Genomic DNA, 17,636 nt, shown 5'->3' with positions numbered 1-17,636 from the left:
AGAGGTGGTAAGAATATAACATCTTATCATCATGCAAGAAAAAAAGATTCTCCTAAGACATTTGACACTGAGACCTCCTTTTCCTTTTTAACTACATCTTGATTCTTCCTTCATTCAGCTCCACCCAACTTTCTCATGATACCATTTTTTAATGGTCACCTCACCACCGTCAGGGTTTGGAATCACAAATTGATATTAACACTACTATTGCAGAAACCAAACACTGGGCATAGATACTGAATATATCTAAAGGTTCTGCTTAGGGAAAATGCCTCATTAGTTCAAAACTGTGAGAAATATAAGTCTGTTGCATAGTTTTTCAAATACTGATCTTTCTTCTCTAGTAAAATGGTATGTCAATGGTTAATATACAGAAGGTAACAGTTTTCTTTTAGCATTTGTGGTATTCAAATTTAATCTTAGTCTTTGCTTTTGCCTGAGGGGACAGGGTTAGTTTGCAGTTAGTAGTAGTAGTTAGTTGGTAGTGTTAGTAGTAGTGTTCGGAGCGTGTGCTTTATACTCTGCAGGTCTTACTCAAGTGCCGAGACTGACTGGCCATACAACTGAGTTTCATGGGCTGTCCTTTTCCGTATCTGAAACCTCAGACTGTTGGGACTGTTTTCATGTGGGTTATGTGTGCGCACACAGCAGGCACTGCATAAATGTTAGTTGCCTTTCCTGTTCACTTGCAAGTTCTAGGAAAACCATGAAAATGATTGGAAACTCAATCTTCTGTAGTCTTTATAGTTGAGCTTCAAGGTACTCATCTCTCAAGTGAAAAAACGTGATGTATTCCAGTGCTGAGTCGGATAAAGAGCTGGCTGGAAGAGCACCAAGGGGAGAACAGGGCACTTGTTAAGAGTATATGGGATTCTTTACATGACTACGAAGCCAAACTCCGTGACCTGCATGCCGCTCTACAGAAGGCAGCTGCGCAAGCAAAGCAGGCCACTGGCCTCAACCGAGAAAATGAGAAGGCTTTGGAATCCATCAAGGTGGGTCCACGTGGGGTCAGCATCTGCACGCTTTCATTAATGATAAGGCTGAGGGAGCGGGGATCTTTATCATTAACAAAGTGGCCTGGCCGGGGGCCCCTCTGTACATTGAGTCTGTGCGCAACTGTCCGTCCAACAGATGCTCATCAAACAGGAATCAGGAATTAAAGGCAATACCCAAGTCATTCCTACTCCTCAGCCACCAGAAAAGATTGTGAACTTAAACCACAGAGAAAGCAGAACAAATTGCTTTACCCCTGGCCCGGGCTAATGGAGTACTGGAGGAATAATGTTGCCAAGTAGATGAGAAATGAAACCAATATTGCTATAATTAAATCCAAGTATATAATATATGTTTTAAATAACTGGCTTTTTGTGTCAGCTGGGTAAACATCATTATCATAGTCACCGGCAAAGGCATTTTAAGCCATTATCTGCCTTACAGGAAGTAGATTAAAATACGGGCCTCATGCAGGAGCTGCAGAGACAGGGTTTAGGGCTCGAGATTTCATAGTATATGTATTTTTCCAGTGGTGCACATTGTATGCTGAGATAGCAACACGAGTGTGAGGTGTTATAAAATGGCAGTAAGGTCAGAGTGGAATAACACAGGGCTGACCCCCAACAGGAAGAATTTGGTAAAAGAAAATAAATAATATCTTAGTAGATGGCAATACCCTTAACTCCCGAAGCCTCTTTAGACAGCGACTCTGCTGTTGGAAGTCACTGATGATGATGGAGTGTGATCCAATTTTGTGGGTCTCAGAGCTTTGGCGGCTCCTCGCCTGGCCTTCCCAGGTCCTGTGTGCCCTCTTGTTGAGGACGTTGAAGCACCTCTGCGTCCTCATGGGGCCTGGCACGTAGAGCATGGTGGTGGTTGGTGCTGATTTGTTTAGTGACAATCCCTCGTTCTGCTTCACAACCCAGAGCTGACTCATCTCACTGGCTGAGTCACACTGGTATAGAAAGCTGCTTCTACAGTGCTAACTATTGTTTCCCGGGCATGGAGTTTGAGGAAACCATGCAACCATGACAACACACCCACACAGCAAAGTGAACTGATTTCCCCTCACTCTGAGGTTGCCTAGATGATCTTTAAGTTCAAGAGAACGTTCTGGTTCTGAAATTACTTCTATGCTGTGGTCTAGTTATGCCTCTGCCTTCTGATAGCATATCATGTAGTTCAAGCAGATATTCTTTTTACTCTCTCCAGACACAGGTTCAAGAAATGAATTCCCTGCAGAGTGATTTCTCCAAGTACCTAGCCACCGCGGACTCTTCCTTACTGCAGACCAACATGCTTTTGCAGCGGATAGGGAAAAGCCAGGAGGTAGAGACAAAACTCGTTCTCCAGAAAAAACGTTCAGATCATATCCGAGGAAACTAGGAGATAGGCTAGCCTGTGTTTTTTCTGCAACATATGTCTTTTAGATGGAAGGAAATAAACCAAAGTGTTTACCCTTGAGGTGCAGGGGTGCGAATGAAGTGTCCTCCCTGTGTCTATTCATACCACCTAATTAGCCCACAGTGAGCAAATGTTGCTTTTGTGATAACAAAACAAAATTGCAATGCTGTTTTTAAAACATCAAGCCTACTTTTATTAGTGGGACCTATTTAGGACTGATCAAAGATTGACCACATTAGCAGCCCAACAGGTATTTGGAAAATATCTTTTATAATAGCTATTTTTAAATAAGAAAAAACTTTTAAACCAGAAAAAAACAACTTTACACTAATAACTGTGTGCTTTAATAAAATTTATCAAAGGGGCTACCCACCACAAGAAAAATGTTCAAATGGTGGGAAAACTTAGAAAAATATTATCAGCACCACTACTGAAGTAATGCATCCCGGGAGCCTGAAGTTTATGAGAGTTCAAGAAAACGGCATGTACATTCTTTGCTTAAATTGACACTGTCTCTGTTTACCTGAAAACATAGGAATATGAAAAGTTAGCTGCCACTTTAAATGAAGAAAGACACGGGCTAAGTGGCAAAGTGAGAGAACTTTCCCAGTCCGCCAGCAAAGCGTCCCTGGTGGCGGAGGCAGAAGTGCATGCGCAGTCTTTACAAGTGTTGGCAAAGCAGCTGGAGGAGTGAGTGACCCCCGAGGTCTAACTGAACGGGTGGCTGGAGCCTAGCGTGAAAGCCTCCCCGCCAGCTGGGTCTCCAGAACAGGGTGGAGGGTGGGGCCCAGGGCCCAGGGCCCAACCCCACCTGCAACGGGTTTGATTCCCAGATGCGTCCTCGCCACCTCTGGTCTCCCATTTGCTCACTGAATCCGGGGGGGGGGGGGGGCGCGGTGATGGAGGGGGCCTCAGCTGCAAGCAGTGGGGGCTGCTGGAGCCCTTCACCCACACTCTCTTCCAGGATCAAGAGGAACACCAGTGGGAACGAGCTGGTGCGCTGTGCGGTGGATGCCGCCACCGCCTATGAGAACATCCTCAACGCGATCAAAGCGGCTGAGGATGCCGCCAACAAGGCCACCAGCGCGTCCGAGGCTGCCCTCCAGGTGGGCACCTGCACTGGCACCTTTTCTTTTTTGTAAACACTGAGGACGATAACCAAGCATTATTTTAAATCAGGACTTGTATGGAATAGACTTGAACTTGCTCTAGATGTGGACCGTTTCTGTATTCACGTGACCGTTTTGATATATGTAGCATAGTTGAAAGAACCATTTGTAAAACCAAATGGAAATGACACTGATTATCAATGATGAGTAGTATATCCTGCCCCTTTCTAGGAATGATATAGGCTGTGATTAAGTATTGACATTTCCCAAAAAAGACTTTATATACAGTTTGGTAAACATTTATTTCCTGCCATTTGTCTTTTTTTTTTTTTTTTAAGATTTTATTTATTTATTTATTTATTTGAGAGAGAGAGAGAAACAGCATGAGAGGAGAGAGGGTCAGAGGGAGAAGCAGGCTCCCCGCTGAGCCGGGAGCCTGATGTGGGACTCGATCCCTGGACTCCAGGACCATGACCTGAGCCGAAGGCAGTCACTTAACCAACTGAGCCACCCAGGCGCCCACCTGCCATTTGTCTTAACACCTAGGCATGTCTTGGAGTCCTGTGGGATCTTCTCTGCACCATATAATATTCCTATACCTAAAAATGAACAAAATATTAGACCTCAAAGAATTAGGGGACAGGCCTTCTTGGAAGGTTAAAGATGTTTCTCTCCCAAATATTGAAAACCTAAAAACAATTCAGTTCTGTCTCAGTTATTGTAGAGGGTATTGTGCAAGCAACAGGCAGAAAAATGAGACAGGTGTTACATAATTTGTCAGTCTGTCACCAGGGAAGGGTCCACCTCCCCAAGTGACGAGTATCTACCTACAGCCCTAACTGTATCTTTTAAGAAACAGTCTTAAGGCTCCTCCCCACCTTTGAACCTCATCCTTTAAAGGCTGAAGATAAGGGTTTTCAGAGTAGGATGAAAATCTCACTCCGCATTTCCTAAGGCATGCCACATGCTCAAGGCTGATAAATGCTTTGCTTTCAGACAGTGATAAAGGAAGATCTTCCAAGAAAAGCGAAAACTCTGAGTTTTGACAGTGATAAACTCTTAAAGCAAGCCAAGATAACACAGAAGCAGCTCCAGCAAGGTATTAGGGTTGGTGGGTAGAGGGTGGCTGGGATAGCCAAGGGCTTGAAAATGACTGATAAGACCAGGAGAAGCAGCAAATTCTAGCAGCAAATGCTCTTCTTGAACCTCAGTGTCAATGCAGACGACACTCTGGAAATTCATGGTCTATTTTATAGATTTAATGTTTCCACCCAACATTCTCACATGTACTAAATTAACTAGAACCTCATGAGTATACCTAAATCTTGAAGGCGACAGGCCTGTTTGGGCCTGGACTTGGGGGCCTGTTTCATTTAATCCACATGTGACCATGGCATTGGAGACCCACACAGCATAGAGGCGTGTGCAGGTCTGGTTTCTCTTTGAAGGCCCAGATAATAGTTCCAGGTCACTGGTGCTTCGAAATTTCTTAAGTCCTAGAACCTTAGTAAGTAAAAGTACCAAAATCACTACCATTGTGAAGCATAAGAATTTTTGAATCACACATTTTATCTTTGAAATTTTCCCATTTATTTAATTTTTTACAAAACAATTAAACCATCTCAATCTCACCAAATTCCAGCGTTCTGAAAATGCTGTCTCTTGATTCTTCTCTGGTCTCTCCTGTTCTTTCATGGCCAAGAAGTCATCTTAGGCCCTTTAGTGATTAGATGCCTTCTGACAGTGAATAAATGTATTTATATTTTTTTTTATTTAAAAAAATTCAATGCATGAAAAATTACATCCAAAAAAATGTGTAGTGACCTAGAATGATTTGATTAGCAAATTGCAGGAATTAAAATTTCCTGGTATAACATCTATTCGCTTTACAGAATCTGAGCTAAGAGGTGAGGATTGGTGTTTTAAATAGGGTTAAGGATGCTAACTTTGTTGGTATTTTTTCTTTTGTTTTCTGCCAGCTAGCTTGCTTGCTTCTTTTTACCTTTTGATCCCTTTCACCCATTTTTCCCACCCTCACCCCCGGGTTCAGGCAGCCACTAGTATGTTCCCTGTATCTATGAGCTTGTTGTTTTCATTTTGGGCATGTTTCTAGATTCCACATATAAGAGAGATCATATGGTATTTGTCTACATTGTTATTTAAATCAGTCCTGGAATCATAATTTAAGCCATATATCATCACTTGGGTCTTAAAGCATTCACTGGTCATGTTGCATGACCCTGAAGTGGTAATATTATCAGCTAGGAATGTCTGTGAACTCCCTCCCTTTCACTGAATCGCCTTAAATGTGTCAGTCTGGAAATGAACAGAAACAAACAATGCCTACTTTGTGTGTCTATTTGCTAAGGCATGCCACATGCTCAAGGTTCTCTCAATGGCACTTCTTTATTATATTCTGACTGAAGAGGCATCCTTTCTGCATTACTCACTCATTCAGTGAGTATGTACTAATACTAAGCCCAGACTAGTACCAGACAATGCACTGTGACACAGCAGTGAATAAGACAGTCACCTCCCTTTCCTTCCCTGAGCAGAGACAATTGCCCTGAGCAGAGTGGAAGTTAAACCGCCTCTAAATGATGAAGCCTCTCCCTCTCTTCATGGGCATTTCTGAGGAGCCTGGAACTACAGGCTTGGGAATGCTCCTGACCTCTGTAACCAGAGTCCGGGGGAGCTGTGGGTCTAGGCACATACAGTGGGCATCTCTGAGATGCAGGTCTGCTCAGTGATCTGCCAATGCTGGCTACTTCAGGCGCCACCAATACCAATGGAAGATCAAAATCCATAGGTAATTGCCTCATGATGCTTTATTGTAGAAATCAGCCCGGCTCTCAACAACCTACAGCAGACTCTGAAAGTTCTGACAGTTCAGAAAGGGCTGATTGACACCAATCTCACTGCTATCCGTGATGATCTGCGTGGGATACAGAGAGGTCAGCATCTCCCTACCCACCAGACTTGGCTTCTTTTGTCGAGCATTTCAGATACTTACACCTCTCTCTGTGTGTGTGCATTAGATGACATCAGTGGTGTGATCAGTAGCGCAAAGAGCATGGTCAGAAATGCCAATGACATCACAAATGAGGTGCTCGACGGGCTCGGCCCCATTCAGACAGATGTGACAAGAATTAAGGATACCTATGGGAGCACACAGAGTGAAGACTTCAACAAGGCTCTCACCGACGCGGATAACTCAGGTATCAGGCATCCTTTGGCCAGGACATCTTATCCAGTTTCTGCATTGTTATGTGCTTTGGTTGATTTATTAAATTCTTTCCTGGTAAAGCCCAAAATTAGAAATTAAAATATTAGAAAGCAGCTTCATGTAATACATTCAAAGAATATGGGCATTCTATTAATTGGAAAGACTAGGTAGAATTTTTTTTAACCCATTAAAATTGTTATTGATTTTTCCTGTTATAGAGTGGAGATACAGATCCCTTAATCATGAGGTATTAAATTATAATTGATATTAAGGATCAAAAAACAAAGATTTATTTTCTTCTGTAGTGGTCAAAAAAGATGATCTGATAACTAGATCGCAAGCTAAAATCCATGATGTATTTAGGAAAGGTATTACCTGACTCTGAGCCATCCTATCCAATATTTGGGAACCAAACATAACACTTGACAAATAGTGTCAATGAGAGAATCTGTATTTAACCTTTTCTCAACTCGCAATTATAAATTTGTTTTGTAATCTCACCCACAGTAAAGAAATTAACCAACAAACTGCCCGATCTTTTGAGCAAGATTGAAAGTATCAACCAACAGCTGTTGCCACTGGGCAACATCTCTGATAATGTGGACCGTATCCGGGAGCTAATTCAGCAGGCCAGAGATGCTGCAAATAAGGTAGGTGTGTCCCCACATTGCCAGGCACTAAGGCTCCATCTTTGAGAAGTCACCACATTCATCAAGAAAGGGAAGGCATTTGTTTACACATGAACTCGTTGTCCTTCTTGCTCTAATTCTTTGGTTGTTTGGAATGTGAAAGTTGACTTCCTCCTGTCAACCTTCAAAAGTGCACGTTACGTTCATGCCCTAAATGATCTGGTATGTCAGAGACCTGAAGCAGTTTCCTCCCCATTGAGTTTATGCAGGCGGGAAGAAGGGTTCTCCTCCAGACCCTCGTTGGGAAGTGTTAGTGCAAGTTCAAGTAAGGGTTCTATCATCAGAATGTGCTGATGTGATACTTCACAAGCCGTAGTTTCTTATTATAGCTTGAAAGTTGTAGAATCCACCTTTACTGAGGACAGAGGATTATAGCAGATTTTCTTCATTGGAACACAAATTCATCAGCCTTTCTCATTTTCACCTGACAGTATTTACCTGAATTCCTGACACTTCACTCTTAAGAATTTGTTTTGTCCTAACATAATATTAATGAAACATCTTGCATTTTTCATCCACCCCCCTGTGAGATATTCGGAGACAGAGGGTTGGGAAACCAAGTCAGAGTATCATTGCCCTAAGGACACTGTGGTTGATTCCAAGGCTCACTATTACCTCTTTTGAGCCCTTACATCTGGGAAAGAGAAATACTCCCAACGTAAAACCTTTAGCAGCGGGGTGTCTGGGTGGCTCAGTCAGTTAAGTGTCTGCCTTCAGCTCAGGTCATGATCCCGGGGTCCTGGGATGGAGCCCCGCATTGGGCTCTGCACTCCACAGGGACCCTGCTTCTCCCTCTCCTTCTGCCTGCCACTCCTCCTGCTTGTGCTCTCTCTCTCTCTGTGTCAAATAAATAAATAAAATCTTAAAAAAAAAAAACAAAAAACCTTTAACAGGAAAACAAAGAGCATAAGGCACAGTTGGAAGACACTACTTTTTCACACCCATTCATGCTTTATATAAACCAAATGAAAAATATTAATGTTTCTAGTTTTTGCCCTTCTATGTTCATTCACTAATTTATCCAACAAAATCTGAAGCATGTAATAACACCATGGTTAAGAGCTTGTTAACAAAACCAGATTGCCTTGGTTTTGATCCTAGCTCTGTCACTTATGAGCTGTGGGACTTTGGGCCAGCCACTTCACCTCTCTGTGCCTCACTTTGTTCATCTGTAGAGCAGGGTACATAAGACTGCCCCCATGAGATTTTTAGGATTAAACTAGGTAATGTAAAATAGTTCCTGGCTAATAGTACCATGTAAGTGGAAAATAATAAAATATAACTTAAAAATAAGCCGGCGCTTTTGAGCGCCTGGGTTGTGTGGTGCTCTCCTGGGTGCCCAGGACACAGAGATTAGTAAGCCAAAACCCTGACCTCGGGTTACTCACCAGCTGCTGCATGCGGCAGCTGGTGAGCAGAATACACTAAGAAGCTGGATAAAACTGTGTTAAGCTTGTCTTGACAACACTCATTTCTACCTGGAGAGGCTCAGAATGGTACTAAAGGACACAGAGAAGAATGTTCAATGCGACACAGCTTGTCATCACAAAGATAATTGGAAAAAAGCCAAATGTCCATCAATAGGAGATGGATAAAACTGTGATAAATGTATACAATGAAAGACCACACCACAATAAATATAAATGAGCTGGAGCCAGCAGATGTGTCAATACAGATAAATCTACAAACAGAGTGAGGCCAAGAAAGCAAGTTGTAGATGGATATGTAGAGATACCATTTATATTAAAGTATTTAAAACATGAGTAATAAAACTAATTACAGTTTATAGATAGATGCATTTTAGTAAAAATATTGCAACATGTGTGGACCGTGCATGGGAATCTAAATCCAGGGTAGTGGTGGCCTCTGAAATGAGAGGGAGGAATGGGGACAAGGTGAGATATGCAAGGAGCTTCTATTATACCACTCATGTTTAATTTCTTAGGAATGTAATGAATATACAGGTATATTCTCCATTCTTTTTATGTATACATGAGATGGCTTCTTAATTAAAAAGACTGAGAGTTTTCCAGGTTTTGACAAAGGGCATGCCAGGAAAGACTCAGGATGTGGTTGGGTAGACTGGAGGGTGGAGGGGAGTAGAGAGAGAGGAATAAAATGAGCCTGTAAAATGGGTGAGGGGTGCTCAGTCACAAGCACGTTCGAGAAATGACAGCCCACACCATCGCTAAGTACCCCACTCCAACATAATACCTTGCATAAACCAGGTTTTCCATAAATATTTAAAGTTTGGTTGATAAAATATAGTTGGTGTAAGTATCATTCCAGGAGTGTTATTCTTTAGATTATTAAGGAACATTTATTTTCTGTGTTTGAATGCCATGTACCCAAGTTGGTCCACAGACCAGCACTAGTCAGAGAAATTTTGTTACTGGTCCATTATATGTAAATATAAAGTTGAATGTATATGTCTAAAAACTTTCAATAATTTGAATTGCCTCAAAATTCAAGCATGGGATAGTAGGCATGTATTTTGCACACCTTATTTATTTCATTTTTCTAATAATTTGATTTTTAATGTATTTACAAAAGTATTGGTCCAGGGCAGATTAGAGAGGGGAAAAAATGGTCCTTCACCCACTGAGTTTAAGAAGCACTGTTTTAGAGAGCCCTGGTGCACTCGTTTTTAAGGACTGAATGCCTATAATAAATACAACCATAACATGTAATATATTAATGGGGAATGATTCCTTAAAGAATTTATTTAAAAAATATTTTTGATGTATTATATATATACAACATGTCAGGCACCATGCTAAGTGCTTCCATACATGTTAGGTCATCTGTACAAAAACCTCCTAGGGTTGCAACTATGATTATAATAATGATTATCATTTCTGGTGCAGAGAATTAGATGCACTTCTCAAAGACCCCTGGCTGGTAAACAGGAAGAACATGAATGCTTTACTACTCAGCTCCTGATACAGCTTCATGAGTTTATAACCCAGACCTAGGCGACACACACACTCCTTTGTTCTTTATCATAACAACTGGGAAATGCTGACATAGAGATGAAAGGAGATGTGGCAGAGTCCCAGGTTGTCCCTCTGAGCACACCCCCTTTCCTCACAGAAGAATCTTTAATGACCTAGATCTTTTCCCTTACAGGTTGCTGTCCCCATGAGGTTCAATGGTAAATCTGGAGTTGAAGTCCGGCTGCCAAATGACCTAGAAGATTTGAAAGGATACACATCTCTTTCTTTGTTTCTCCAAAGACCTGAATCAAGAGAATATGGGAGGACTGAGAATATGTTTGTGATGTACCTTGGAAATAAAGATGTAGGTATCGCTTTGACATTTCTCTTGTTTGGTTTGGGGATTTTTTTTTTTTTTTTTTTTAATATTGTTTCTGTATTTGCTGCATGACCACCAAACTTAGTGGCCCAAAGCAACAGTAAATATTTATTATTTCACACTGTTTCTGTGGTGCAGTGTTCAAGAGTGGCTTAGCCAGAGGGTTCTGATTCAGGGGATCTCATGAGCTGTCTGTCAAGATGTTGGCTAGGGCTGCAGTCATCTGAAGGCTCGACTGGGGCTGGAGATTTGCTCTCAGTTTGGCTCACTCACATGCCTTGTAAGTTAGTGCTGGTTGTTGGTAGGAGGCATTTTTCATGCCACATGGTCCTCTCCATAGGGCTGTTAAGTGTCCTCATGACACAGCAGCAGGCTTCCCCTGGAACGCTGTTGGGGTGGTCATGCTACCATCACCTTGGGGAATTCCACTATTTGTGGGTTGAATTGTGGCCCAAAAGAATATGGTTTTTGAGATACATGTCACAAGTGTGTCCTTGCCATTGGCACAGCAGGAAGAAATCCCATCAATATGTCAGCAGACTCCACCACCTCTGATGGCATCCCAAGGGGCCACCCATCAATTGCAAATTGTTCTCTGTTGGCCTTATCTGATGGAGAGACCTTGCCCAATGGGCTTAGCACATGACACATGTGAGCACATGCACACCAGGAGTTAAAGTTCAGCACCCCTCCCTAAACAACCAGGGCAGCAGTATCAAGGCTTCATGGAAATCATCAGTGGTTCTTTCTCACAAAATCGTGACCCTGCCCTCCTCCTCAGAATGCCCAGCTGCAGACTCTTCCTCAAGTCGGCAGGGATGGGACCATCTGTGGGTGAGGACTGGAGTGAAATGAAGCCTCTTCTGACTAATTAATAAGGCATGCAGTTGCCCTATCTCTTTCTAATTCTAAGTTCTTTAAACCACTACTGTTACAGGCATTTTGAACAGTTCATTTTTTTTTCTTTTTTCTTAGAGAGCAAGCAGTGGGGTGGGGCAGAGGAAGAGGGAGAGAAAGAATCTTAAGCAGGCTCCATGCCCAGCGCAGAGCCGGACACAGGGCTTGATCTCACAACCCTGAAATCACGACCTGAGCCAAAACCAAGAATCCAATGCTCAACCGACTGAGCCACCCTGGCACCTCTTGAACAGTTCATTTTAGCCTTTAGTCCCTCCTCTTAAAATATATTTTTTTCAACTTAAGTGTCAGAGGAAAAAGTAATCGCTGGCTGGGTTAGGATATAATGGCTGGGAAAAAAAATGTCTGAAACATGGTTCTAGAAAATTCTGGTCAGTTAGGAAGTAATTCGCTGTGATTAGTGCATGTGGGTGTTTAAAGATTCCTAAAATTGACATTATTATTAATCACTCTCTAATGCTTTAAAGTGTTGGTACTTTATTTGTAGCTTTCTTATGACATGACTTTCTGCTTTGTATCTTGACAAAATGCACATTACTTTATTCCTTCAACAATTTTATACCATCTACCTACAAGGCACCAACACTGTATTTATGATACACAAAAATGTGTTTCTTGAATGTAAATTTCATGTTATGTATATTTTACCACAATTTTAAAACTTCATATGTACTTTCAGGTGCTGGTATTCTAACAAAGAAAGATACATATGTAGCTGACCATGATAACAGAGGGTTCTAGGTATTATAACAAAGGCATGTGCAAAGTGTTAAGAGATCATTATATGGTACAGGGAGAACAAAAATGGCCTATTTCTAGACTAAAATCCAATGGAGACCTGAGTCTGTATCTGGTTCATCTTTATGGCAAGTGCTTGGCAAATATTTGCAGATTGAGCAAATGGGGGAGTGAATCCATGAGTGCAATGATCTAGGAGAGAAGACAGTGCAGACATTATTAAGTGTTCTATCTGTATTGTTCTGTACAAGGAGGTACCTCATTTATTCTGTCTGCCCAAGGGTTATTGTGTAAAACCCGTTAGTTATTTGAAATGCCCTCTCTTGGGATGGGAAGTTGAGAGGACCAGGGTGTGTTCGAAGTGCTCTGAAGTGGCCTTGATGTCTCTAGGCCTCCAGGGACTACATCGGCATGGCAGTTGTAGACGGCAAGCTCACGTGTGTTTACAACCTGGGAGACCAGGAGTCTGAACTCCAAGTGGACCAGAGCGTGACCAAGAGCGACACTCAGGAGGCAGTAATGGACCGGGTGAAATTTCAGAGGTAAAAGTCCCATTGACCTCTGCTCTTTATTAATCTGACCCACACTCACCAAACTCCCCAATGTATGTGCTGCTAAACCCCATTTTCAGTATCTTGGCTTTGACTTCTTCGATGTTTGTATAATTTTTAAATATAACTTTAATTTATTTTTAAACAGAATTTATCAGTTTGCAAGTCTAAATTACACCAAAAAAGCCACATCCAGTAAACCCGGAACACCCCAATTACATGAAATGGGTGGTGGAAACAGCCACACGCTCCTCAACCTGGATCCTGAAAATGTTGTATTTTATGTTGGAGGTTACCCACCTGACTTTAGAGTAAGTGTGAATGTCATTTCACTGAGTGAAAGTATTTACATTTGAATTTGGCATGAGAACCTCAGGTCTCTATTTCAATTATCCATTATATATAAGATGGATTTAACTATATATTCTTAAAGCATATCCAGTGATAAAAACTAACAGTTTTTGAGTACTTCCTATGTGCAGTGATCTAGACTTAAGTATATGAATTTAAATAGGCATCATTACCATTCCCATTTCATGGATGAAGAAACTGAGACAGAGCAGTTTAATAACTTGTCCAAAGTCAGACAGCTGGTAAATAGCAAAGCCAGGGTCTCTGGCTCCAGGGTCCACATTCTTAATCCCTATGCTACAATGACAGTTAAAAGTGATGGATTCATACTATTTCTTGCCCAGCCTGATCAGTGTCCTTTGTTGAATTAGATTTTTTGTTTCATTTTTTCAGCTTCCTGCTAGACTGAGGTTGCCTTCATACAAAGGTTGTATTGAATTAGATGACCTCAATGAAAATGTCCTGAGCTTGTACAACTTCAAAAAAACTTTCAATCTCAACACAACTGAAGTAGAGCCTTGTAGAAGGTAAAAACAAAACAAAACAAATAACAACAACAACAACGAAACAACCAGGGACCAGTGTCTCTGTAACTGATTTTTGGTAACTTGCAGTTATATTACATATAATAAAGGGATGAGCCGATGAGATGTGATTTTGGTGTCACTGATAGCTTTGGGCCAGTAGATCTTAAATTATGACTGCATGCAATACTCCTAGTCCACCCCTAAAATTTCCTCATTTGTATAAAATATTAGATTGATAAGAGTTTTCTCAATTTTGAAAAAAATGAATCTTTCTTAAATTTTTGGTGCTTCCTACCCCCAAATATTCAATATTAAATGGTACCTGATTCAGGCACAAAGTTACATATTTACTGTAAGTTTAAAAAAAAAAATTAGTCCATGAAATGTACCATAACTTTCTAGGTACTCTGGCAGCTGGACCTATTTGGAAATTGCTGTCCTAAGCTCCTGAACTTCCCTGTAGTTAAAAGGATTTGGACAAACTATTACTCAGAATAAAATTATATTTCAAGTTAATAGCTAGGCTACATCTTCCTAAGTAGATATTTCCAAAGGGGACTCTTAACTATTATCCTTTTTGAGCTAGGGTTTGATTATCATAGAGCATAAGAGCACATCCAGCAGAAATGGTTGGCTATTTTAACCTTTTAAAGATGTTTCCTTTTCTTGAACAAAATCATGACAGCTACATTGCATGGGCTTTGCTCTGTTTTTCAGATAGCAGCATCTTGTATTAATGAGCACACTTGAGTGGTGGTCATTTGCTGCTGTGTTCTAACGTGTGATCATTGATGTTGACAGGAGAAAGGAAGAGTCAGACAAAAATTATTTTGAAGGTACAGGCTATGCTCGAATTCCAACTCAACCAAATGCTCCCATCCCAACCTTTGGACAGACAATTCAGACCACTGTGGATAGAGGACTGCTGTTCTTTGCAGAAAACAAGGTATTCTATAACAAACATCCAAATAGTACCAAGTATGTCCATTCAATTAAGCAACTTTGGGGTAACTGGGTTATTATAAACAATTAACTAGGTCTGAAAAAGTGTGCAAATATTACCTACATCTTTTCTCTTGGCCCAATTCTGCTTTCTTTGGCTATGGGAATGTGTGTTTTAATGAGGCAAGTAATTGGGAATTTGAGAACATGCCACCCAAACATGTCATTGTCAGTTTTATTCTTTGAAAACCATGGCTTGCCTGATAATATACTTAGTCGGCCTGAAATCACATGACCACCTCCCAGGGTCTCTGAGAGTCAGACTGTTTGACTTCCTGCTGTTTGCATCTTGGTCCGACTTTTGCCAGGCTCTGTGGAAGTATGTCTTTTCCGCCTGATCCTTGGCTTTCCAAGACCTGGAAGCTTCTGAGTTTTCAAGCCACTGAAATTTCTGGAGGCCATTCTTAAGTCTAGTTTGGAGAAATCCAAAGTGACTCTACAAGTAATGGTCAGCGCCGTCTGCTGGGAGAAGGGCCTGGGGTGACCGCTCCTGGGCGCAGGGCCTGCCGGGAGACGGGCCTGGGGCGGCCGCTCCTGGGCACAGGGCCTTCTGTGGTCGCTCTGCAGGTAGCATTTCTGGAGAAGTGTGGATCTTTGTCTGAGAACACGGCATTGACACAGAGCTTGGGATTTGACCAGCCCCTTCTACCTGCAGGGTGGGAACAGAGACCTGATCCAACTCTCCTCTCTGGGGCTGGTCTTGACCCTCTGGGAGATTCCAAGGCCGAACCAGTTCTGAGGATTTGGGAAGGTCCTGACCTGCCGACAGCATGCAAGGAGCCAAGAAGTCACACAGCATCTTCAGGGCAAGGGGGTTGTTTCCAAAACAAGGTCTTCCTTGTACTACATTTTGGAGACCAAGAACCAGAAGTACTACTCAGAAGAAAATTTATGGAACTCCATTAGTAGCCAGATAAGAGAAAATTATTTTGAGCGCTGTTATTAGGCAGAGTGGCTCATGACTCAGTGAGCTGATGTGACTCTGTTGTTGAGTGTGGTGAACCCTAACTGCCTCCCAAGGACAAGATTTAGGATCCAGATAAGGAGTGATGTTACTTTTAAGTAAGGGTTCTGTCTGTAGATGTCAAAGAGAGGTCTTCTTGTCATTAGGGAACTGTGGAAGAATAAGCCTTTAAGCCCTATATCAGAAATTCCTCAGTGTATCTTTCTATTAAGGAAAGACCTGCTTCAAGTAGGTGCTTTATCCAGGAATAGGGATGCAGTTACAAGCTGTTGCTGTCCTCAAGGACCTTCTAGTCTAGAGGGGAAGACAAATATTTCACAAAGCTATACTCATTAATTGGTTAATTAATTCATCACAATGGCCATCCATGAGTGGTAAAGAGGGAAAGTTTCGGTTGAATGAAGATGTATAAAAGACTTGAGCAAAGTCTGGGTAATCTGGGACCCGGAGGGAGGGTCAGCATTTGGAGGGGACAGGGCAGAGGGGTGATCGCTGTGGGGAGAGGGGCAAAGAAGGCCTGGAGGTGGGAAGGGCAGGGAGCACTCAGGGACAAAATGGTGGCCCGTGTGGCTGGGGCAAGGAGAGGCAGAAGAAGCTGAAGGAGTGATCAGAGCCCCACAACATGTACGGGGGAGCTGGGGCTTCCCCCTGAGAGCAAAGGAGGGTAATGAGCTCGCACTGGCCTTTCCCACAGAGCACTCTGGCTGCAGAGTGGCAAGTGGGTTCAGGAGGGGACGGGGGGGACGGGGCATTATTGCTGTGTAGTCTGGCTAAACAAGCGTGGCTGACCCTGGGTGGCACGAAACAAAGAGAGTTAAAAAATGGGGGAACTGACAAGATTTGATAAGAAGGGAGAGGAGGGAACGTTTAAGAGTGACTCCTGGTAGGTTTGTTGCTGGCTCAGCAAGGTGCTTACTGGTGAGAGAGAGAAAGGAGGAAAGAGAGCAATGGGAAGGGCGGAGAGACAGGCTTGGCAGCTGAGGGGCATGTAGATCTCAAGCCCTGCTTGTGGTATTCAAATTTGAGGGATCCACGAGTCACCCGCAGTAACAATAAGGTTACCGGATGTGCGGGCCTGGCCGCGAGAAGACACGTCTAGGCTGGAGAGAAGCATCTGGGCTTCATGGGCACACACCTGCACTGGGGCTACAAAAGTGACCGTGACTTTGAAGCAAAGAGAGGGTAGGAGGGAAGAAGAGGTCTTTGCGGGCCCTCGAGGAACCCTCCACATTTGAATGGAAGGAGGGGGGCTGGAGGGGGGATAAGCCAGCAAATGAGGCTGAGACAGCAAGCAGTCGGCGAGCAGAGGGGGGCAAATGTCGGGGGTTTCACAAAGACCATACCACTCTCCGAAAGGTAGCGGTCATCTTTTCAAATGGTACTAATGACCTGTATCTTTTCCCTTCCCATTTGTGCACACTGGTTATGGATTGTATGAAACAAAATCGTGATCATAGCTGCATTTATTGCGTCTTTCCTGTGTGCCGGCCACTGAGCATGATGTTGAACACGACTTAGAATATTTACACATCATGCCCAATCTGGCAGGTGGATATTACAGCACTGTTGTCCCTGTTAACTGAGGAGGGGGCTGCAGCTGAGAGCAGTTTGTGACTTGAGAGTAATTTGAGTTCCAGGCCTCTAAGTCTTCTTTGGGGGAATCTCCTGGTAAATCTACATTGTTTCCATGCCCTAGGATCGCTTCATATCTCTAAATATAGAAGATGGCAAGATCCTGGTGCGATACAAACTGAATTCAGAGCCACCGAAAGAAAAAGAAGTTACACAGGTTGTCAACAATGGAAAAGACCATTCGGTATGTCCTTTCAGTCTGTTCGCGTGAATT

The 17,636-nt window shown here is 42.6% G+C and overlaps 1 protein-coding gene across 6 annotated transcripts in view; it reads left to right on the top strand.

Annotated features, from left to right (window-relative positions):
* The window catches only part of LAMA3 (laminin subunit alpha 3), a 267,772-nt gene that overhangs the window by 217,684 nt on the left and 32,452 nt on the right, over nucleotides 1-17,636 (top strand). For all 6 annotated transcript variants that reach the window (XM_054510344.2, XM_045886917.3, XM_064577799.1 and 3 more), the window contains 14 exons: nucleotides 799-995; nucleotides 2,209-2,325; nucleotides 2,936-3,090; nucleotides 3,365-3,506; nucleotides 4,506-4,608; nucleotides 6,347-6,463; nucleotides 6,548-6,727; nucleotides 7,243-7,385; nucleotides 10,554-10,724; nucleotides 12,786-12,937; nucleotides 13,095-13,257; nucleotides 13,691-13,824; nucleotides 14,626-14,770; nucleotides 17,487-17,606. In XM_054510344.2, coding sequence (XP_054366319.1) covers nucleotides 799-995; nucleotides 2,209-2,325; nucleotides 2,936-3,090; nucleotides 3,365-3,506; nucleotides 4,506-4,608; nucleotides 6,347-6,463; nucleotides 6,548-6,727; nucleotides 7,243-7,385; nucleotides 10,554-10,724; nucleotides 12,786-12,937; nucleotides 13,095-13,257; nucleotides 13,691-13,824; nucleotides 14,626-14,770; nucleotides 17,487-17,606 — 2,039 coding nt within the window. The remainder of the gene's footprint in view (nucleotides 1-798; nucleotides 996-2,208; nucleotides 2,326-2,935; nucleotides 3,091-3,364; nucleotides 3,507-4,505; nucleotides 4,609-6,346; nucleotides 6,464-6,547; nucleotides 6,728-7,242; nucleotides 7,386-10,553; nucleotides 10,725-12,785; nucleotides 12,938-13,094; nucleotides 13,258-13,690; nucleotides 13,825-14,625; nucleotides 14,771-17,486; nucleotides 17,607-17,636) is intronic.

Source organism: Mirounga angustirostris, unplaced genomic scaffold (genome assembly GCF_029215605.1).
Source record: "Mirounga angustirostris isolate CCGP_5_RB_7025 unplaced genomic scaffold, mMirAng1.0.hap1 SCAF_14, whole genome shotgun sequence".
In the NCBI taxonomy this organism is placed as follows: domain Eukaryota; kingdom Metazoa; phylum Chordata; class Mammalia; order Carnivora; family Phocidae; genus Mirounga; species Mirounga angustirostris.
Note: the sequence above shows the minus strand (reverse complement) of the source record. Positions and strands in the feature narration are given on the sequence as shown.